General features: G+C 40.1%; 1 protein-coding gene across 7 annotated transcripts in view; it reads right to left on the bottom strand.

Annotated features, from left to right (window-relative positions):
- Positions 1–20,868, bottom strand: part of SCMH1 (Scm polycomb group protein homolog 1) — a 167,546-nt gene that overhangs the window by 27,293 nt on the left and 119,385 nt on the right. For all 7 annotated transcript variants that reach the window (XR_003569305.1, XM_027864558.1, XM_027864557.1 and 4 more), the window contains one exon: positions 1,650–1,882. Coding sequence is in view for 6 of the 7 variants with exons in the window: in XM_027864558.1 (XP_027720359.1) it covers positions 1,650–1,882 (233 nt within the window). In the remaining variant the exon portion in view is untranslated. The remainder of the gene's footprint in view (positions 1–1,649; positions 1,883–20,868) is intronic.

Here is a 20,868-nt window from a genome sequence, read left to right as displayed (position 1 = left end):
GCATACTTTTTCACTTTTTTTGTTGTTGTTTTTTTTTCTTTCTCATGGTTTTTCTCTTTTGTTCTGATTCTTCTTTCACAACATGACTAATGCGGAAATATGTTTAACATGATTGTACATATATAACCTATATCAGATTGCTTACTATCTTGAGGAGGGAGGAGGACAGGGAGGGAGGGAGAAAAATTTGGAACTCGAAATTTTACAAAAATGAATGTTGAAACTATCTTTACAAGTAATTGGAAAAAATAAAATACTACTGAAGGGGGGGGGAAAGAGACTGCATTGTCTAGGTGTTGATAAACCAGGCAGCAAAATGACTGTTCAAGGTATTCAGGATCATAGATAGGGGGCAGAGAGGTAAGTAGGCAAACCAGTGAAAAGATGGTTGTAGTAACTGAAACAGGAATAATCCAAGCATAGACTAGGAATAGAGAGAAAGAGGCATAGGTGGATGTTTTCTGAGTTTTCTTAGCTCAAAATGGATATTTGTTGAATGAATGACTCAACGTATGAATAAAACGTAGGAAAACACAACAGACTTTGGAAACAGACTGGATGTGAAAAATGAAGAAAAAGAAGAGTTAACAACAAAGTTTCCTGCTTGAGTTTCCTGTCCTGGGTAGACAATCAGTTCACTGAGAGCCTTCTATCTGTAAAGCTCTATGCCTAGTGCACTGAGGTATAAAAAGGGTCTATCAGTTAGAGGTTCTGGCTTTAAGTAACTTAAATAAGGAGTTCAGTAGAAGGAAAAAAAGGCACAACAGTAGGCTTTCTAATAAGAAATTCTATGTCTAGGTTAAGGGCTAAGAGGAAATGAGCTAAAGGAAAGTGTATAGAGTGAGGCAATAGAAATTGTTTATCAGTCCCACATAGACAGTCTTGTAGATGAGCTTACCCAGAGTATGGAGGCACAGAAGAAAACACAAGGAGAAAGCCTTGGGAGCCCTAGTGGCTGGTAGGACGTAAGTAGTGAAGGGGCCTTCAAAATCTTTTAATATCACTTTATCTTCAACCAATGTGAACAAATGCTTTTAGATGAGGGAAGGGAAGAAAGACAAGGGCAGTCAGTGTTTTTAACAGCTGGCCTGGCCTGAAATCATCTCAGGAAGAGGGAGAAGCTCAGTAGTCTTTGCTTCCTAGTCCGTTAGCAGTCTGTCTCAGTAGATCTGGAAGCAGGCACATGCAGCAGAAAAGATAGCTATATGCCACCTTCCTACCTCCTGCACATGTCCACAGGCCTGTGTCCATGCACTGACAAAAAGCTACTGCTAGCATCTCAGGAAGAATGAATTATACCCCAAATTCACTGAATCTGGAGAGTGTGTTAAGAGCCAAAACCCAGGAAATTATCATTCCCCACCAGCTGATATCCAATAGTGGATCAAGCTGACACTATACAAAAACAATTCCAACCATGTCAATTAAATTCAACAAACATCTAGTAAGCACCTCCTGTGTGTAAGACCCCGTGCTAAGCACAAGGCAGTTCTTTTAAAAGACACAGGGACTGAATGTATTCTCTTCCCAAAACAGTCACATGAAAATGTTCCCTTCCCTCCTCCTACCTCCCCCCATTATTCCCACATACCCCCTCTCTACACACTTGCCAAAGGACTGTGATAGCATAGCCCATTTTGCTTGCCTACCTTACTGCCAGGTTTAGGTCCCCTCTTCTTTGGGAATTTCAAAGGTTCCACTGACTTGGATGGGGTGGAGATGGGGTGGTGAATCAGGGTCTTAGGTGTTCGGCCTCGCTTCTTGCCTGGTTTGCGGCCCCTCTGCCCTGGCTGATGCCCCAAGACAGCTTTGGTGCCACTGTGCATGCTGGGTTTCTCAGCACTCGCGTCAGAGGTGGGAAATGGGTTCTTTGGAATCACAACTGCAAGAAAAAGACTGTGTCACCCCCTCTTCTTGAATGCTATAGCTCCCATGGTCCCACTGATCCTGTAAGAGATGACAAGAAGAACCTCTATCCAAACAGAACAGAGCTCCAAGTTTCTCCCTTGCAAAAGCTCTCACAACTCAGGAAAGCAGATCCATCAGGATCTACTGAACCCTTTGGGCAGGCTCCACTCAGCCTTTTACCATTCTCAGAGAGCTCTGGAATATTGCTCGTGTTCTCCCCCATTCCTGCCTTTCCAAGGTGTCTAGTAATTTTTGACTGGAGCATTTCAGGCTCTCCCTTGGCCTTTATCTCAAAGATGAAGCAAAAGTTGCACCTAGACCTCTATTTTCTCATTTACAAAATGAGGAAGTAGAATAGATCATCTCTAAGGCCCCTTCCAGCCCTTACAGTCTATGGATTCACATTAAAATGCTGAAAAATTTGTTGGAGGTTTTTTTGGGGGTGGTTTACTGGCTAGATTTCTTTCTCAAAGACCAAGCCTTAAACCCAATTCACTCTGGAACTCATAGACTGGACAACAATCAGTCCCTGCCTATTAAGTGCTTGCACCACTTAATGGCTATTTTTTGGGCCCTCCTGGCTCAGAGTGAATGTCAATAGTAACTGTTTCTCTTTCGGCCAGCAACCCTGAGAGTCTTCCCCTTGCAGTTTGATTTTTTTTGACTCCCTTCTTTTTTAAAATTTTTTTATTAATTTATTTTGATTTATCAACAATCACTTCCATAAGCTTTAGAGTTTTAAATTTTTCTGCCCCTGCCTCTCCACGATGTGGCACAATCTGATATAGGCTATATATATATATATATAAGTATATATATATATATACATTTCTATTAAACATATTTTCACATTAGTGATGTTGTAAGGAAGAATTATAACCAATAGGAGGAACTACAAGAAAGAGAAAACAAAACAGAAGAAAAAATAGCAAATAGTATGCTTCAATCTGCATTCAAAATCCATAATTCCTTCTCTGGATGTGGATAGCATTTTCCATCATGAGACCTTTGGAGATGCCTTGACTCCCTTTTTAAAGAGGCCTATTCACTGAATGGGTGTTACCTCACTCACAGTGAGAACCTGAAAAGACCTTAGCTTAAAAGGGCCAGGGTCTCCCACTGCATCCTGGGCCATCTCTAGTCGTCCTGATGAATATTGGGCCACTGGACTCAGATGGCTTAGGAGGCGAAAGTGAGGCTGGTGACTTTGCACAGCCCTCCCTCACTAGATGGCTCAGGAGGCAAAAGTGAGGCTGGTGACTTTGCACAGCCCTCCCTCACTCAAATCAAAGTCAATTGCAAGTCATGTCATCATCTCCCTGATGTCATAGTCCTCTTCAAGAACAAAGGAAAAACACAGCAACTGAAAAAATTCACAATTTCATCCATGTTGGTAATTCCTCCACTGCTGCAGATCACCATACATCCCTCCAATGCCTTAGTAGATGTTTTCATTAGATGCTGTTGCCAAAAGCCTTCTGGTGGTGAACCCCTCTGAATTTGGCTTTGATCCACATAGTCAGCCCACTGACAGCCAGTACTGAAAGACTTTTCGACTTAGTAGAATCTGCTAATGGCAGCAGAGTTTGGGCTTTGCTGGTACTGCCTTTGAAAACCTGGTCACTTCTATAATATGATGAGATATTGGAGAAGGACTATGATGGAGATTAAAGTTTATATATAAGAGAAAACATTGTATTTGTTCTTTACATAGAAGTAGCCCTGACAGCCTAATTTCTTTTTTTTTTTTTAGGCAATTGGGGTTAAGTGACTTGCCCAGGGTCACACAGCTAGTAAGTGTCAAGTGTCTGGTCAGAGGTGGGATTTGAACTCAGGTCCTCCTGACTCCAGGTCTGGTGCTCTATCCACTGCGTCACCTAGCTGCCCCCAGCCTCATTTCATACTATAAGAAAGTGTAGTTTGCTGACACACTTTGGTCAGGTTCTCTCAAGTAAAGTGTCTACATTTTTCTGGGAAGCTGGCCAAGACTTCATTCTTTATGGGGAGCAATGGTTCTCAGAATCCAAAATTTTCTCTCCTTGTTGCATCTCCTAATCTACTAAATCAGATGTGTGCCCAAAAAGTGTCACCTTTGACTAATGATGAAAAATTGTTAGCAGCACAAGGTTGCACTATTTGATCTCAGTAAACTATGATGGAACAACAAACCAGGCAACCATAGTCTATCCCCCAAATCAGCTCATGAATGGCTCAGTTATTAGCACAGAAAGCACCCAAACCAAGAGAGACTAACTTGTAATGCTAATTTAGGAAAACCTTAATAAATGGATTTTCCATATACCCAACTGGGAGGTTTCAAGAGTTTTGTAGTTCTTCCCATTTGTAAGCCTAATCTGACATTTTGTCTCAATTATTAGAGTACAGAAGGGGTGCTGGGCAGGTTGTCAGGAAACCCAGATGCTGTGGTTTTGGGAAAAGAAAAATTGGTTTGCAGGGAAAACCTTGGTTTGAGTCTTGGGTCTAGAGGTACTAGGTGTGAATTTGGGCGAGTCCCTTCACTTCATTCAATCTGTTTTCTAATCTGAAAAATAAGGTTATCAATATGCATGATAATAATAATACAATGTTCTTTCTCATGAGGATCAAAGAGGATAATCTAAGTAAAACACATTCTAAACTATGAAGTATTATGTAAATATTTCTTGCTCCTCCCCTTCTTCTGACCCTCTTTCTTTAGGTAAGATAACTTTTTCAGTCTATTTTGATGATGGTTGGTCAATAAGTACCATTTGTTTCACTGACAATCATCATGTCTGCTGATAAGGTTGGGCTAGGGGCAAAAAGATAGTGACAGTGCTTGCCTATTAGCAGCTACTTCTTGCCTGGGCCTTCATTTAGACTAAGGTCCAGATCAAGGTAAGCTACCTCTTTGTTCTTTGAAGTCTAAGCTTGTTCATAAATTTTGGCCTGCTATAACCCAACCTAGGAATAGGACAGAGAAGGATAAGAGACTCAGGGGAAGATGGCTAGGAATTTAGAAGAGGACAAAGGAGCTGGGGTGTGGCAGAAATCAAGGGAGAGAAAGCAATTAAGTCCATTAAAATTTCCAGACCCAACTTCGTACCAGTATAACTCTGTACCTGTCTTGAGGCCAAAACCTACTCCTGGCAGCTAAGCACAACTGGTGTGACTGAGATGGTCGCAGGAATTCAATATAAGGATGCTTCTCCTGGTCTGGGAAGAAGGCCTGAAGGCCTGAGGATTAGGACTGCCTTTATCTTAACATGCTCAAATAAAATAGGTATGGGTAATTCACACCTTCTCAGAAAAGGGGACAGAAAAGGATGTGGATAGAAAAACCAAGTATGTGAAGGATCTAACAGAATGGCAGAAGAGTACTGGACACAGGATAAACACAACAGCTCCTTCAGGTACAGAATGGGCCTTGCCACCTTTGGCTAACTTCCTGATTACCTGTGTACCATTCCCTACTTTGCACATAATCAGTACTAATTATGCCTCTTAGAAGGAGCAGAGAAAGAACTGGGGAAAGAGTTAGCTAGAAAGAATGGAGAGGAGTAGTTTGTGGACTAAACCTACTATTGATTTTCCAGCACTACCACTGCTACCATTACCGCTAAGTCACATTTCTGTATCGCTTTAAAGTTGACAAAAGAAGGTTTTCCCCCCAATACGTCCAGGTGATGAAGGTGAGGTTCAGAGAAGTGAGGTGAGACTCACTCATGACAGAGCCAGGCCCAGTGCTTTTGTTTCCTTTTCCCTGTACTATACTGTAAACCTACAAATTACTGAGAGATATTCCTCCACCACTGCTGGTAGGGAACATCCTCTTTCCAAGGCATTTTTAAATGGAGCAATCTAGAAACATCCCTCCCCCCATCCCCTGCAAAAAAAAAAAAAAATCTTTGCAAATATTGAGAAAGCTTTTGGTTCAATACTTTAACTGTTAAACTGTACCACCTCTGCCCTACTGTGGGCTCTAGAAGGTTTGGCTGATAGGTGGTGTCCACAGGAGGTATGCATATATGTTGAGTTCCACAACTTCTTAGTCAAACTTTCAGTCTTATGCCTGGAAATTCCTGTGCCTTACGTTTCAGTTAAGCCTTCATATTTTTCCACCTTTCCTGGTTGCTGACACAGGAATGTTTGAAAGTGGGACGAAGTGAAGGTCTTGCAACAATTTTTGTACATGTGGGTCCTTTCCCCTTTTTTATGATCTCTTTGGGATACAGACCTAGCAGTGGTGTTGCTGGATGAAAAGGTATATACAATTTAATAGCCCTTTGAGTACAGTTCCAAACTGCTCTCCAGAACAGTTGGACCAGTTCACAACTTCAACAAATATACTTCATTAATATACAGCCAGCCTTTGAGGAATCCATACTCACAATAAGAGGCTATCACTCTTATATTTCTTAACCAAGAGACCATGGAAAAAGGTACCAGTGGGACAACATGGCTTAAGGCTGCTAGGGATGGGAATCATTCTCTTGCAACTACAACACTAGGGGACGGAGAAGAAGACCTATTTCAGGAGTCCTAGAACTAAGGTCATATGCTTCTAATAATACATGCATGCTTGTTATAATAGCTACAGTCTCAGAATTGTTTTTTCTCCCCTGGAGTACTGAAATCTCATGAGTTCTAAGACTGAACTCTGGTGGCTAGGGTAAGATCTTTAAAAGCCTCCAGCTGTGGGCTTAGCCCTCCTTTAACACATGCCAGTATATATCTCAAATGGTCCAAGAGCCTGGCATTCTAGGAAAAAAAATATGTGCAAGGAACATGGAAGTTAACAGAATCACATAAGCCACACTGGAAGGGCTGTTAGATGTCACATTGGCCATCTAGTCCAAATCTTCCCTGAAAAGGGATCCCTGCAACAACATAGTGGTCAAGTACTCATCTGGTCATTGTTTAAAAACTTCCTTTCAGTGAAGAAGAGTCTATTCTTTTCTGAAGATGCCTATTCCAGTTGGGGCAGCACTTTTTTTTTTTTTGCAAGGCAGTAGGGTGAAGTGACTTGCCCAGGGTCACACAGCTAATAAATGTCAAGTGTCTGATGCCAGATTTGAACTCAGGAATTCCTGAATCCAGGGCCGGTGCTCTGTCCACTGTGAAATCTAGCTGCCCCTAGGGCAGCACTTCTTATCAGACTGAACCTGCCTCTTTACAATTCCCAAGTTTTGCCTTCTGAAGCCCAGCCCAGCAGTTCTCATCGTCTCGTCTTAAGACTAAACCTCTGCAGTTCCTTTGGTTCATCGTTGTTATGGCCTGACTTCTAAGCCTTTCATCAGCTGCTCCTCTGGACCATCTCCATCTTACACACGTCCTTCCTAAAATGTGGCACTGGCACCTGAACATACATTCCAGATAGTCTCTGACCAGAGCAAATTACAGCAGACAACAGACCTGGATGTTCTGCCTCTTTTAGTGCCTCCTGAGGTCACCTTAGCTTTCTTGGCTACTAGATCACACTGCTGGGTCACAATAGCAACTCGTAGTCCACTAAAAGTCCCGATCTTTTTCAGACAAACTGCTGTCCAACCAAGACTTGTTCTTGGGAAGTGGATGTTTTTTTTTAGTCCAAGTGTAATATGTTATATTTATCCCTATTAAATTTCATCTTATTCAACTCAGCCCAGTGTTTCAGTCTGTTTAGATCGCTTGGAATCCTGTCATCTAATGTATTAAGTACTCCCCCTAAAATCTGTGTTCTACAAATATGACAAATATACCATCTGTCCCTTTGTCCAAGTCACTTATAAAAATACTGAACACCAGAGGGCTAAGCACAGATCCCTGGGATACCACACTGGAGACTTCTTTCTAAGATGATATCAAACCATTAATGACTATTTTTTAGGCCCAATCATTCCAATAAGTCTAAATCCAACTAACTGGACTATAGTCTAGCCCAAATCTCTTTATTTTATTTTTATTGTAATAGTGTCTTTTCCTCACTTAATAGTATTTTATTTTTTCCAATTACATGTAAAGATAGTTTTCAACATTCATTTTTATAAGATTTTGAGTTCTAAAATTTTCTCCTTCCCCCCCTCCCTAAGACATCAAGCAATCTGATACAGGTCATACATGTACAATCCTGTTAAACATATTTCCACATTAGTTGTGTTGAGAAAGAAGAATCAGAACAAAAGGGAAAAACTATGAGAAAGGGAAAAAACAAAAAACCAAAAAAGTTAAAATAGTATGCTTTGATCTGCATTTTGGACTCCATGTTTCTTTCTCTGGATGTAGATAGATAGCATTTTCCATCATAAGTCTTTTGGAATTGTCTTTTATTATTGTATTGCTAAGAAGAGTTAAGTCTGTCATAGTTGATCATCACACACTGTTGCTGTTACTGTGTACAATGTTCTGGTTCTGCTCACTTCACTCAGCATCAATTTATGTAAACTTTCCAGGTTTTTCTAAAATCTGCCTAATCATTATTTCTTATAGCACAATAGTATTCCATTACATTCATATACCACAACTTGTTCAGCCATTCCCCAATTGATGGGCATCCCCTCAGTTTCCAATTCTTTGCCACCACAAAAAGAGCTGCTATGAATATTTTTGTACATGTGGGTCCTTTTCCATTTTTTATGATCTCTTTGGGATACAGACCTAGCAGTGGTGTTGTTGGATGAAAAGGTATGTACAATTTAATAGCCCTTTGGGCATAGTTCCAAATTGCTCTCCAGAATGGTTGGACGAGTTCACAACTTCAACAATGCATCAGTGTTCCAATTTTCCCACATCTTCTCCAACAGTTATCATTTTCCTTCTCTGTCATATTAATCAATCTGATAGGTGTAAGGTGGTACCTCAGAGTTGTTTTAACTTGCATCTCTCTAAGCAATAGTGAGTTAGAGTATTTTTTCATATGACTATAGACAGCTTTGATTTCTTCATCTGATAACTTCTTAACCATATCCTTTGACCATTTATCAACTGGGGAATGACTTCTATTCTTAAAAATTTAACTCAGTTCTCTATATATTTGAGTAATGATAGTCCACATCTCCTTACCTTTTCTGCAAGAATAGCAAGAGAGACTGTCAAATGCTTTATTCAATTCTAGGGAAATTATATCTATGCATTCCTCTGATCTAGCAGTCTAATTATCCTGTCAGACTGGCATGATCTGCTTTTAAAAAACTTTTTATTCTGAATTTAATAAATACCAAACAAAATGGATATATCCTTATTCAGAGACCATAAAAATACATACATGAACTTATAGATCTCTATTACAGACAGCTTGCTTTTTAAGCTATATTTAAGCTTGCTTAAATTATAAGTTCAACCTGTAGCTTTAAAAGCTATCCTGCAGCTTGTCTATGCTTCTTTCTGGCCTTCCTTCTGTTTTCTTCTCTGCGTTTAAAAAAAATGGCCTCAAAAAACAAAAACAAAAACAAAAACAAACAAACAAAAATGGCTTGTAAGGGGCAGCTAGGTGGCGCAGTGGATAGAGCTCTGGTCTTGGAGTCAGGAGGACCTGAGTTCAAATGTGACCTCAGACACTTGACACTTACTAGCTGTGTGACCCTGGGCAACTCACTTAACCCCGACTGCTTCACCAAAACAAAACAAAACAAAAAAAAAAGCCCTGTGCTTGATGAAACCATGCTGACTTTTTTCTATATGTTCATTAACCATCTCTTTAACATGATATTTTATAACTCTGTCAGGAACTGAAGTCCTCAGATGGTACTGAATGAAAACTGATTATGATGTTGATGGAATCCACCACCAATAGTGATATAGTCTTGATCAAGGCCTGGGAATGTCTCTCTCTTGGCCTTGGAAACCTGATACCACAAATGCTCTTCTGCTTGCTGGGAGTCCAGATACATGTTCTTACACATCATACTCTGTAAATGATACTATGGCCTCTATTAGCTACAGTATAGGTCTGGACTTGACTAGGTTGTACTAGTACAACCCTGGCTTTGCAGAATCACTGACGGTCTAGAGAATGAATCCTCAGAAGAAGCATGTATATTCTCAACACACCCAAATCCAAGGTACTGTTTATGTTCTAATTTTCTTCTTGATTTCCAGAATTCAATCTTTATCCCAAACTACCAAGAATATCTCCACTGGGAGGCTGTCCAGTAGGCATATCAAATTAAATAAGTAAAAAACCAAACATCACCTCTCTCCCCGAGAAAAATCAGTTTCTCCAGTTCTTCCTATTTTTCTCAAAGATACCACCATTTTACCAATCTTCAAATCTTAAGAGACATCTTCTTTATCCCATGAAGATTTCTCTTTTCTCTTAATTCCTTTAGCAAAAGGCAATGTGGTATAGTACAAAGAGGTCTGGATTTAGAGCCAAAGGCCCTGGATAAAAATCCCAGCCCTGACAATTACCATCTATGTAACCCTGGGCAACTTAACCTCTTTGGGCCTCAGTTTTCTTATCTATAAAATAAGGAGGCCAGAACAGATGATCTCTAAGGGTACCTTTCAGTTCTGTGACTATGGGATTATGATACTATAATCTATACTAGATAAATTAGCACAATTACATATTTCCTCGTAAGTGATGAAACTTCTAAGGACACCTTTATACAGAACGCTTCTCATGTTACCATTGATTGTTTTTGTTACCACCTCTCAAAGATGCAAGGGATGTAGTCAAAAGATCTAAGTGTGATTCTTGGGTTTGGCTAATTAATGCCTGCGTGATACTGGTCGAGGAAGTTCACCCCTCTAGGCCTCAATTTCCTTACACTGAATGCAGTTGGACCAAATGATCTATAAGTTATCTTCCAGTTTTAAATCCCATGATCCAAAGTCTTCTCTTAAAATCACAATCAATTTAACCTATGGCTCCTATTAACTATCTTTCCCTCCTGAGTGAATTTTAAAATACTTGAATTCTAAGTCTGCCAGCTCTATAGAGATTGGCACATTACAGGTATATAGGAGACAGAATCTAGCAAAGTTTGTTGCACTAGATAAAGTGCTTTAAAGGTGGTGCTAGGCATTAATAAGCAGGTAGATGGCTCAGTGGATAGAGTGTGGGACTTGGCCTCAAGCACTCACTAGCTGTGTGACCCTGAGCGAGTCACTTTACCTCTGTTTGCCTTAATCCACAGGAGGGAGGAAACTGAAAAGCACTCCAGTATCTTTGCTAAGAAAACCCCATGGACAGTATGGTCCATGGGGGTCACGAAGAGTTGGACATGAATGAACAACAAGAGATACCAGGCATTAACATCTGGGTCAGGTTGAGGCTACTTGCTGTGCCAAACTATTTATTCTACCTTCCCTTGTTCCCACATTGCAAACCTATGGAACTAGTAGTCTCTTTCAAGTTGTATTCCCCTGATCAAGTTCCACAGCTCCTGCTTTCAACTGATTCAAAATATTCTGTCTCTGTTCGCTCCTCCTCCTCTTCCTCCATACATCTTTTAGTTCTTTCCCCAGATATCTCCTTCATATTTCCTTTACTTGGAAAATACTGGGTCCCATGGTCCACAAACACTGCTCAAGAATATATTCATAATACACCCGGGGTTGGTTGGGAAAGGAGCATCATATGCATAATACTTAGGTCAGTAATCTTGTAGGTACATTATACCCTCAGTTTTCTGTATATGTCTTATTTCCCCAACTAGACTGTAAGTTTTTTTTTACTGCTGTGATCATATACTCCTTCTGTGTTCTACCCAGATTGGGAGACATAGTAGATATTAAACAAATACTTGTTGAACAAGTCACTTCCCCTTTCTAGGCCTAGTAAGATCCTAAGATTTGGAGCTGGAAAGGACTTCAGAATCATCTCATCTAACCCTCTCTTTTACAAATGAGGAAACTGAGGCCTGAAGAGAAGAATTTGTCCAAGGTGGAGTCCTGAGGCTGCATTAAGAGAGGCCTGATATCCAGGGACTAGGGTTTTGATAGTGCTATTGTACTGTTCAGACCTAGACTGTATTTCTCAGATGTGGAATCTTGTGGAATCTGGAATATTGTGCTCAGTTCTGGGCACCACATTTTTAGAAGGACAATAATAAATTGTAGATCATCTTGAGAAGAATGAGTAAGATGGTGAAATGCCTTGAGATTATGTCACAAAACATGGCACATGAAGGAACTAGAGATGTTTAGGCTAGAGAAGAAAAAGCAGGGTCAGTCAATACACATTGACTAAGTGCCTAATATGAGCCAGGCATCATGCTAAGTGCTAAGAATTTAAAAAAAGGCAAAGAAAACCTTGTCCTCAAGAAGCTCACAGTTTAATGGGGGAAGACAACAAATAAAAAGGTGCTGAGAAGAGAAATGGGCTGGGAGAGAGGAGAGATGGAAAGGAGGGAAGGAAGGTGCCTGAGTGGGACATGGTGAAGTTCTGCAAACAGATGAGAAATTATGGGTTGTCTGCCCCAGTGCCCCTCCTTAAATAGAGGATCTGGGAGTCAATGTTCTTCCTCTACCCTCTCCAATCAAAGTGGGGGAGGGGAGACCCTCAGGGTAAGTGGGGCACTGAGGAGGAATGAGTTTCAGAATTGCTTGGCTCTTTCAAGAAGAGGAGTTTCTGGAGACAGTGATAAAATCCAGATGAGCAGCCAGGTAGGAAACGACAAAGGGAAGTATGATGACTATCTTAAAGAATTTGAGAGGCTCTCAGTGGAAAAGAGATAGAATCTAGGTAGAATTGACAGAGAGGAAGATTTCAGGTACAACATGGCATAATGGATAGAGCTGGACTTCGAGTCAAAAAGACCTCACGTAAAATTCCACCTCTGACACTTGCTAGTTGTATAATCACAGGCAAGATATTTAAACTCTGTGATCCTCAGTTTTCTTGTCTGTAAAATAGGAATGATAATACCTATAGTATATACCTCATGCAGCTCTTGTTCTAAGGCTCAAATGAATGAAAAGGCATTTGCTAAGCACTTACTATCTAAAAAGCATTGTGAGATAACGTATATAAGGCAGTTGAAAACCTTAAGGTGCTTTCTATAGTTTAGCTATTATGAAATCAGACATAGACATAAATTATCATTTTAACAACAAGAATACTTTAGGCTTGATGTAAATAAAAACTCCTAACAATTAGAGCTATCTTAAAGTGGGATGAGGCTGCCCTAGAGATCTCTGAGAAAAGACTGAATGCTCATTTGTTGGGAGTTCTTGTTCAGGTACCAGTGGGCCCTCAGACATCATGTAGTCCCTTCCAACTCTGAAACACAGTAAAGCCAGGATTCAAATCCAGCTCCTCTGACTCAAAGTTTATTGTTTTTACTGTACCTTCATCATACTGAAAATTAGTGGATTTGACTATATAATCTCTGAGTTGCCTTACAGTTTCCACATGCTATGAGTCTGTAAATTAAATTTTGTGCTTTTCTGAGCACTCAGAGTGGCAAGACTTAGGAATAAGAATATGGGGTCATCTTAAGGCCATGACTGGCCTGGCCTGGAAACAGGAAAATAGCTCACTTCCCCTGTCAAAAAATTTTCCTAAGTAGTCAGTCACAGCAAGAAATAAACAAAGAGCGTGAACAAACCCCCTCCTTGAATGTTGCCATGGAAACAGATGACAGCTCCCTAGGATACAAAGTCATCAGCAACAAACTAAACAAAGCCAAATCCATTTAAGGAAAGATTGTGAGCCAGGTGAGCCCTCAGAAAGACTTATGTTTAGAAGTCACATTCCATAACGTCCTAGACTAAACCAAAGTGGTCAAAGGCTAGGAGTGAGGCATGGGAGGTTGAATGGGGTTGTCTTTGTTTGGAAGCGGGAGGATAAGATAAAGTCAATTCCAGTCAGCCTAGCAATTCTTAAATGCTGATGGAGAAACAGTAGAGCATGGGGAAAAGAACACAGGGTTTACGGTTAGGAGACCTGAGACCCAATTATCTGTGTGACTTTGGACAATTTATAGACAGTAAGGAATCATAGTCTTCCACCCCTTATTTTACAGATGGAGGAAGTGAAATCCAAAGGGGTTATCAGAGACTAAGATGGAATCATTTCCTTCTGGAACACTGGAGTTCATTTGATAAATGAGCTAACACAAATTCACAGAATTGATATTCCTAAAGTGTAGGTCTGACCAGCTCATCCCCCAGCACTCTAGTGCTTTTAGGATAAGTAAAAATTCCTCTGTTTGGCATTTAATACCCTTCCAAATCAGAGTAGAGCCTGCCTTTCCAGGCTTATCATATATTGGGCCCCTCCACCCTCCACATGTGCTGTGTGCCAAACTGGCCAACTTGCTATATCCCCCCTACATGATACTCTGCCTCTGCACCTCACTTGCTTTCCCTTTTCATTTGGGGTTCTTGGAACCCTTGGCTCCCTTCAAGGTTGAGTTCAAGGGCCACTTTCTTCAAGAGGCTTTTTCATTGTCTTCCCAAGTTGCTGCTGCCCACCACCAAATCACCGTATATTTATTTTGTGTATGTCCAGCCTCCCAGGTTCACAGCCTCAAGATTGGTCTGGAATCCTCATTGTCCCTCACCCTGCATATCCAATCAGTTGCCAAATCTTGAAGGTTCTACCTCCGCAACATCCAATCCTTACCTCTACTTACACAGTCATAACTTCTCACTTGGACTACTGTGATCATCTAATTGGTCTCCTCAAGACATTCCTCTCTTGAATCCATTCTCTACATAGCTACCAAAGTGATTTTCAAAAAAACCAGGTCTGACCATATCACTCCCCTACTCAATAAACTCCAGTGGACCCTTATTGCCTTTAAGATGGATAGAACACAAACTCCTGTTTTGCATTTAAAGTCCTTCACAACCTGGCCTCAACCTCCCTTTCCAGCCCTTTAATACATCATTCCTTCTTCTCACATTCTATGGTCCAGTAAACCTGACTTTCTTACTGTCCTCACACATGGCATCGTGTCACCCTTCTCTGGGCCTTTGTGCTAGTTGTCCTCCATGCCTGGAACACTCTTCTTTCTTACATCTGCCATGTGGAATCCCTAGTTTTCTTCATAAATCAGTTCAAGAACCACAAGAAGTCTATATACTAAGCTCCTCGTAACCCCAATCCTAGAGTTGTCTTTGTTGTGTATATATTCTGTATATAGTATATAAAAATATATATTCATATGTATATATGTATACAGTTATATTAATTATGTGGATAATATGTGTATATAATTATATGTAATATACACATAGAATATATATACAACATGTACATACATTTCCAATAAACTCCTAGGCCCCAAGCACAAAGCTTTGGAGTCTAGAAAACAAACGTTATAGAGTTGTCAATGACAGACAAGACAAGGACCTGATAATGAGCAGATTTTCAGTCAGACAAACCTGTCCTGGATGGTTATGGATAGTAATTAGAGGGTAAGAATTTGCACTGGGGGCGGAGCCAAGATGGCAGAGTGAAAGCAGTGACTTGTTTGAGCTCTCCCCCAAACCCCTCCAAATACCTATAAAAAATGGCTCTAAACAAATTCTAAAGCAGCAGAACCCACAAAAAGACAGAGTGAAAGGAATCTCCAGCACAAGACAACCTGGATGGTTGATTGGAAAGGTCTATTGCACCAGGCTGGGAGAGGAATGCAGCTAAGCATGGGCCACGTAGGCAAAACAGGCCTTGGTGAAGCTGGAGCAGGCCTCAGAGGACTGAATCACAGGCAGCTGTGGTGGTTTTCAGACTTCTCAATCCACAAACGCCAAAGACAACTTAGAAGGTCAGTGGGAAAAGTCTGTGACTGCGGTGAGATAGAAGCTCCATTCCAGCCCAGGTGCTGGCACAGCCTCGGGGCAGCAACTGCTTCTGGAGCTTGGCCCACAGACAGAGGGGATTGAGTGGCTGATCGGAGGGGGATTGCAGGGATCTCTTTACTGGTGCTAAGGCAGGATTCTCTTGCTTTTCCTGTGCTTGGATCTGGGTCACAGTTCTGGGTGGTGGTCCTGGGGTGAGGCGGCCTGCTGGAGTGGTGGAGCTTCTAGTGGCAGTGGAGAGGGAATCCTCCTCACAGTTCCAAGGCAGAAAAGAGTGCTTGTGGTCACTCATAGACCAGAGCCTAGGCCAGGAAAGGAGTAAACACCTTGCTCTTGATCATACCACCTCGGAAAAACTGAAAATTTACAGGTCCCTAGAAGTATCTCTGAAAACAGCTGCACAAACCCCTCAATGCTTAGGACAGTACATCCTCCACACTGGAAGCAGACCCCTACCTTAACAAAGAGTTTATAACTCAAGTAATTGGCTGGGATCATGAGCAAACTGCAAAAAAGTCAGACCACAGAATCTTTCTTTGGTGACAAAGATCAAAACATACAACCAGAAGAAGACAACAAAGTCAAAGCTCCTACATCCAAAGCCTCCAAGAAAAATATGAATTGACTCCAGGCCATGGAAGAGCTCAAAAAGAATTTTGAGAAGCAAGTAAGAGAAGTAGAAGAAAAACTGGGAAGAGAAATGAGAGTGATGCAAAAAAATCATGAAAAACAAGTCAACAGCTTGCTAAAGGAAACCAAAAAAACAAAAACAAAAACAAAAACAAAAAAACCTGAAGAAAATAACACCTTAAAAATAGTCTAACCCAAATGGCAAAAGAGGTCCAAAAAAACAATGAGAAGAATGCCTTAAAAAGCAGAATTGGCCAGATGGAAAAGGAAATCTAAAAGCTCACTGAAGAAAATACTTCCTTAAAAATTAGAATGGAGCAATTGGAAGCTAGTGACTTTATGAGAAACCAAGACATAAAGCAAACCAAAAGAATGAAAAAATAGGAAACAATGTGAAATATCTCATTGGAAAAACAACTGACCTGGAAAATAGATCCAGGAGAGAGAATTTAAAAATTACTGGACTATCTGAAAGCCATGATCAAAAAAAGAGCCTAGACATCATCTTTCAAGAAATTATCAAGGAAAACTGCCCTGATATTCTAGAACCAGAGGGCAAAATAGAAATTGAAAGAATGTGTACCAGTTTGGTGGTTTTCATACTGTGTTCTAGGAGGCATCTCTATCAAACTGGGAATCACATTTCTGACTAACACAGAGCATTCTCATACCAATAAATTACCCCTTTGAGAGGCTTTGGGGCAAAAGAAATAATTTTTTTTCCCAGTAGTGGGGGGCCATGAGGAGCTCAAACTGTATAAACTCCATAGTAGAGATTAGAGGTTTTATATATCACCAACCCACCCAAGGCTGGTTTCCCTTTGTACAGTTTGCTGGCTACCTGTTCTGTAAGCTCCATGAAGGCATAGCTGGAGTCTTGGCTCTAGGAGTTGCAAAGCCAGAAAGTGAGTCTAGGAATAATACTTACCATCTGACTTTGGGACTTTGTTGCAAGGTGAGTGAAAAAGAAACGTTTCCACCATAAAGCACTGAGCCTCTGATTCTCCAAAAATAATCTCTTACATTCATGTTATACTCTGCACTTTCAAAAGCACTCTCACATTCATTATTCTCATAAGATTCTGATGGCTAGCATCACACAGGTAGGGGAGGGATGTATTATATAATGTTTGACATAATGAGAAAATGAGATATAGGCATCTCTCAGAAGGCAAAAGGTTAGGGACAGTCAGGAAGGGAATCTGAGCCCGTGACTTCTAGCCTATTGCTCTCACCACAGTACTATGATATCTCAGAGCTTTTGGGTTCTGGGAATCATCACATTTGGCCCCAACCACTTGGTGTATACTATCCATGCTGTTCCTATAGGCCTTATGGACCCTCTACATAATAATTCTTAATGATGTTGTTGACATTCATAACTCAACAAATATTGATTAGGTACTGACTACCTATAAGAAACCATAGAAAGTGTTGTGATAGATACAAAGAAGGGCAAGGTATGGTCTCTGATCTCAAGGAGCTTACCCTGTAGGCCTCAGTATTATCATTTATAAAATGGGGATAATCTCTATCTGCCTCATAGGATGGTCAAGTCATGTGAAATTGCTTCAAAAAATGTAAATGCCATACGTATATAAATAATTTTTATTTTTGTTTTAAAATTAAAACTTTATTTTAGATACCATATGGATATAAATAATTAAAATTTTTATTTTAAATCTTTCTTTTCTTTTTGGTGAGGAAATCAGGGTTAAGTGACTTGCCCAGGGTCACACAGCTAGTAAGTGTCAAGTGTCTGAGGCTGGATTTGAACTCAAGTCCTCCTGACTCCAAGGCCAGAGCTCCATTCACTGTGCTACCTAGCTGCCCTATTTTTATTTTAAAATTAAAATTTTATTTTAATTAAATAATGTTATTTTTAACATTAGGGTTGATTCAGCTCATAGGAAGATCACAGGATTTAGGACTGGAAGAGACCTTAGATATCATAGTTCAATCATCTAATTTTTACAGATGAGGAAACTGAGGCCCAGAGAAGGAAAGTGACTTGGTCAAGGCCATATGAGTAGTCAGTCAATAAAAGAGTTAAGATTTGAGCCTAGGCAATTCTCAGATGAAGAAATTAAAGCCATCTATAGTCATATGAAAAATGCTGTAAATCACTATTCATTAGAGAAATGCAAATCAAAGCAACTCTGAGGTACCACATCACACCTATCAGATTGGCCAAGATGACAAAACAAGAAAATGATAAATGTTGGAGAAGATGTGGGAAAATTGGAACACTAATGCATTGTTGGTGGAGTTGTGAAATGATCCAACCATTTTGGAGAGCAATTTGGAACTATGCCCAAAGGGCTATAAAAATGTACATACCCTTTGACCCAGCAATAGCACTTCTAGGGCTATATCCCAAAGAGATCATACAAATGGGACAAGGACCCACATGCACAAAAACATTTACAGCAGCTCTTTTTGTGGTGGCAAAGAATTGGAAATTGAGAGGATGCCCTTCAATTGGGGAATGGCTGAACAAGTTGTGGTATATGAATGTAATGAAATACTATTGTGCTATAATGATGAACAGGCTGACTTCAGAAAAACCTGAAAAGACTTGTATGGTCTGATGCTGAGTGAAATGAGCAGAACCAAGAGAACATTGTACACAATAACAGCCATGTTGTGTGATGACTAATATTGATAAACTTAATCCTTCCCAGCAATACAAGGATCTAAAACATCTCCAAAAGCCTTCTGATGGAAAATGCTATCCACATCCAAAGAAAGAACTATGGAGTTTGAATACAGATTGAAGCATACTATTTGCTATTTTTTCTTCTTCTGTTGAGTTTTGTTTCCTCTTTCTGGTGGTCCTCCTATTAGTTCTAATTCTTCCTTACAACATCACTAATGTGAAAATATGTTTAATAGGAATGTATATGTATAGCCTATATCAGATTCTGTGCCATCTTGGGGAGGGTGGTGGGAAGGAAGAGGGAGAAAAATTTAAAACTCAAAAGCATATGGAAGTGATTGTTGATAAATCAAAATAAATTAATAAAAAAAAGAGAAAAAAAAGATTTGAGCCTAGGTCCCCTAACTCAAAATCTAATGTTCTTAAATTGCCCCAATTCACGTTTCAGCTCCTAGGCCAGTTCTCATCTACTACGTGAATGACTGTGACAACAGATAACTTCCCTAACTGGGAAGCCATATCTGGTTTTATATCTAGTTTTCCACAGTGTAGTACAAGAGCAAAGAATGTTGGATTTGAAGTCAGGAACCCTGAATTTGAATATGAACTCTGACACTTATGACTATGGGACTTAAGGAAAGTCACTTTACCTACCTCAATTTCTTCATCTGTAAAATGAGGGGGCTGGACTTGATAACCTTCTAGCTCTAAATCTATGATTGTACTTTTCTTTTAAATTCAGTTTTATTTTATTTTCAGTTCTGAATTCTCTTTCCTATTTCTCCCTCTTCTACATTGAGAAAGAAAGAAAAACAAAACTTGTTGTAAACATATAGTCAAGAAAAACAAATTCCTGCATTAGCCATATTAAAAAACAAAACAAAACATATGCTATGATCTGCACTCTAAATCTATCAGCTCTCTACCTGGAGCTGGGCAACATATTTCATCATTTATCCTTTGGCATTCTGGTTGGTTATTGTGTCAATCAGAATTCTTGAGTCTTTCAAAGCCCCTGCTATGTGCAGTAAAGAACAAGTGTAGTCACTTTTCCCTTAGACATCCTGGGTGCCCTTCTCTAGGTACTTCAACTTGTCAACATCCTTTCGAAATGTGGTATCCACAACTAACAAAACACAGACTATTCTAGAATCTCAGAAGAACCAGTGCCTGCCAGGTGTGTGCTTATAATCAAAGGGCTACTTCACAATATATATGATTTCTATGGCTACTTCCTCCTCCACTTGTGCAAATCACAGCCCTTCCACTCTATATGGTGACTATACTGTCAAGTTCTAATTTCATTTTGGTTAAGATCATAGGACTTAGACCTAAAAGATACCTTAGAGATCAATTCATCACTGAATCACAGATTTAACGCTGCAAGGGACCTTGGAAGGAATTGAATGCAACCCTCTCATTTTACAGGTGAGGAAACTGGGGGCCAGGGCAGTTAAATAACTTGTCTAAGGTAACACAGATTCTAACCAGTAGTTTGGATTCCAATGCAGCATTAACTCTAATTCTATTATTTTTACCACTATACCCGTGTTGCCTCAGCTCTATTTCTTCTTTGACACTGATAGATCTACGGTCTCATGAATGTAGATACTTCTTCTGAATAATGTAGATCACCAGGTATCCACGACTTCTTATGCTGTGTGACTCTTGTCTATGTCCTATCATAAACCTTTCAAACAACCTTGGATCTTTCCTCCAGGTCTCTTGCCACTGAACAGAACACATGGGCTATATGTCTTCATTTTGAAAACATTGGTTCTCTCTCCACGGTTGCACCATTTCACTTTTCTAAAAATGTGAGAGGTTAAACTGAGTTGCTAGGTTAGCAGTAAGAAAGGAGAATTAGTAGGACGAGAAGTGGTGAACAGAAAATTCCTGCCTCCATCTATCTAAATAGGGAAGATCCCCCAGAATGTGGACTTTTCATCAGCACTGCT

Source organism: Vombatus ursinus, unplaced genomic scaffold (assembly GCF_900497805.2).
Source record: "Vombatus ursinus unplaced genomic scaffold, bare-nosed wombat genome assembly UNPS02014775.1, whole genome shotgun sequence".
In the NCBI taxonomy this organism is placed as follows: domain Eukaryota; kingdom Metazoa; phylum Chordata; class Mammalia; order Diprotodontia; family Vombatidae; genus Vombatus; species Vombatus ursinus.
The sequence above is the reverse complement of the archived record's forward strand: the minus strand, read 5'-3'. Positions and strand labels throughout refer to the sequence as shown.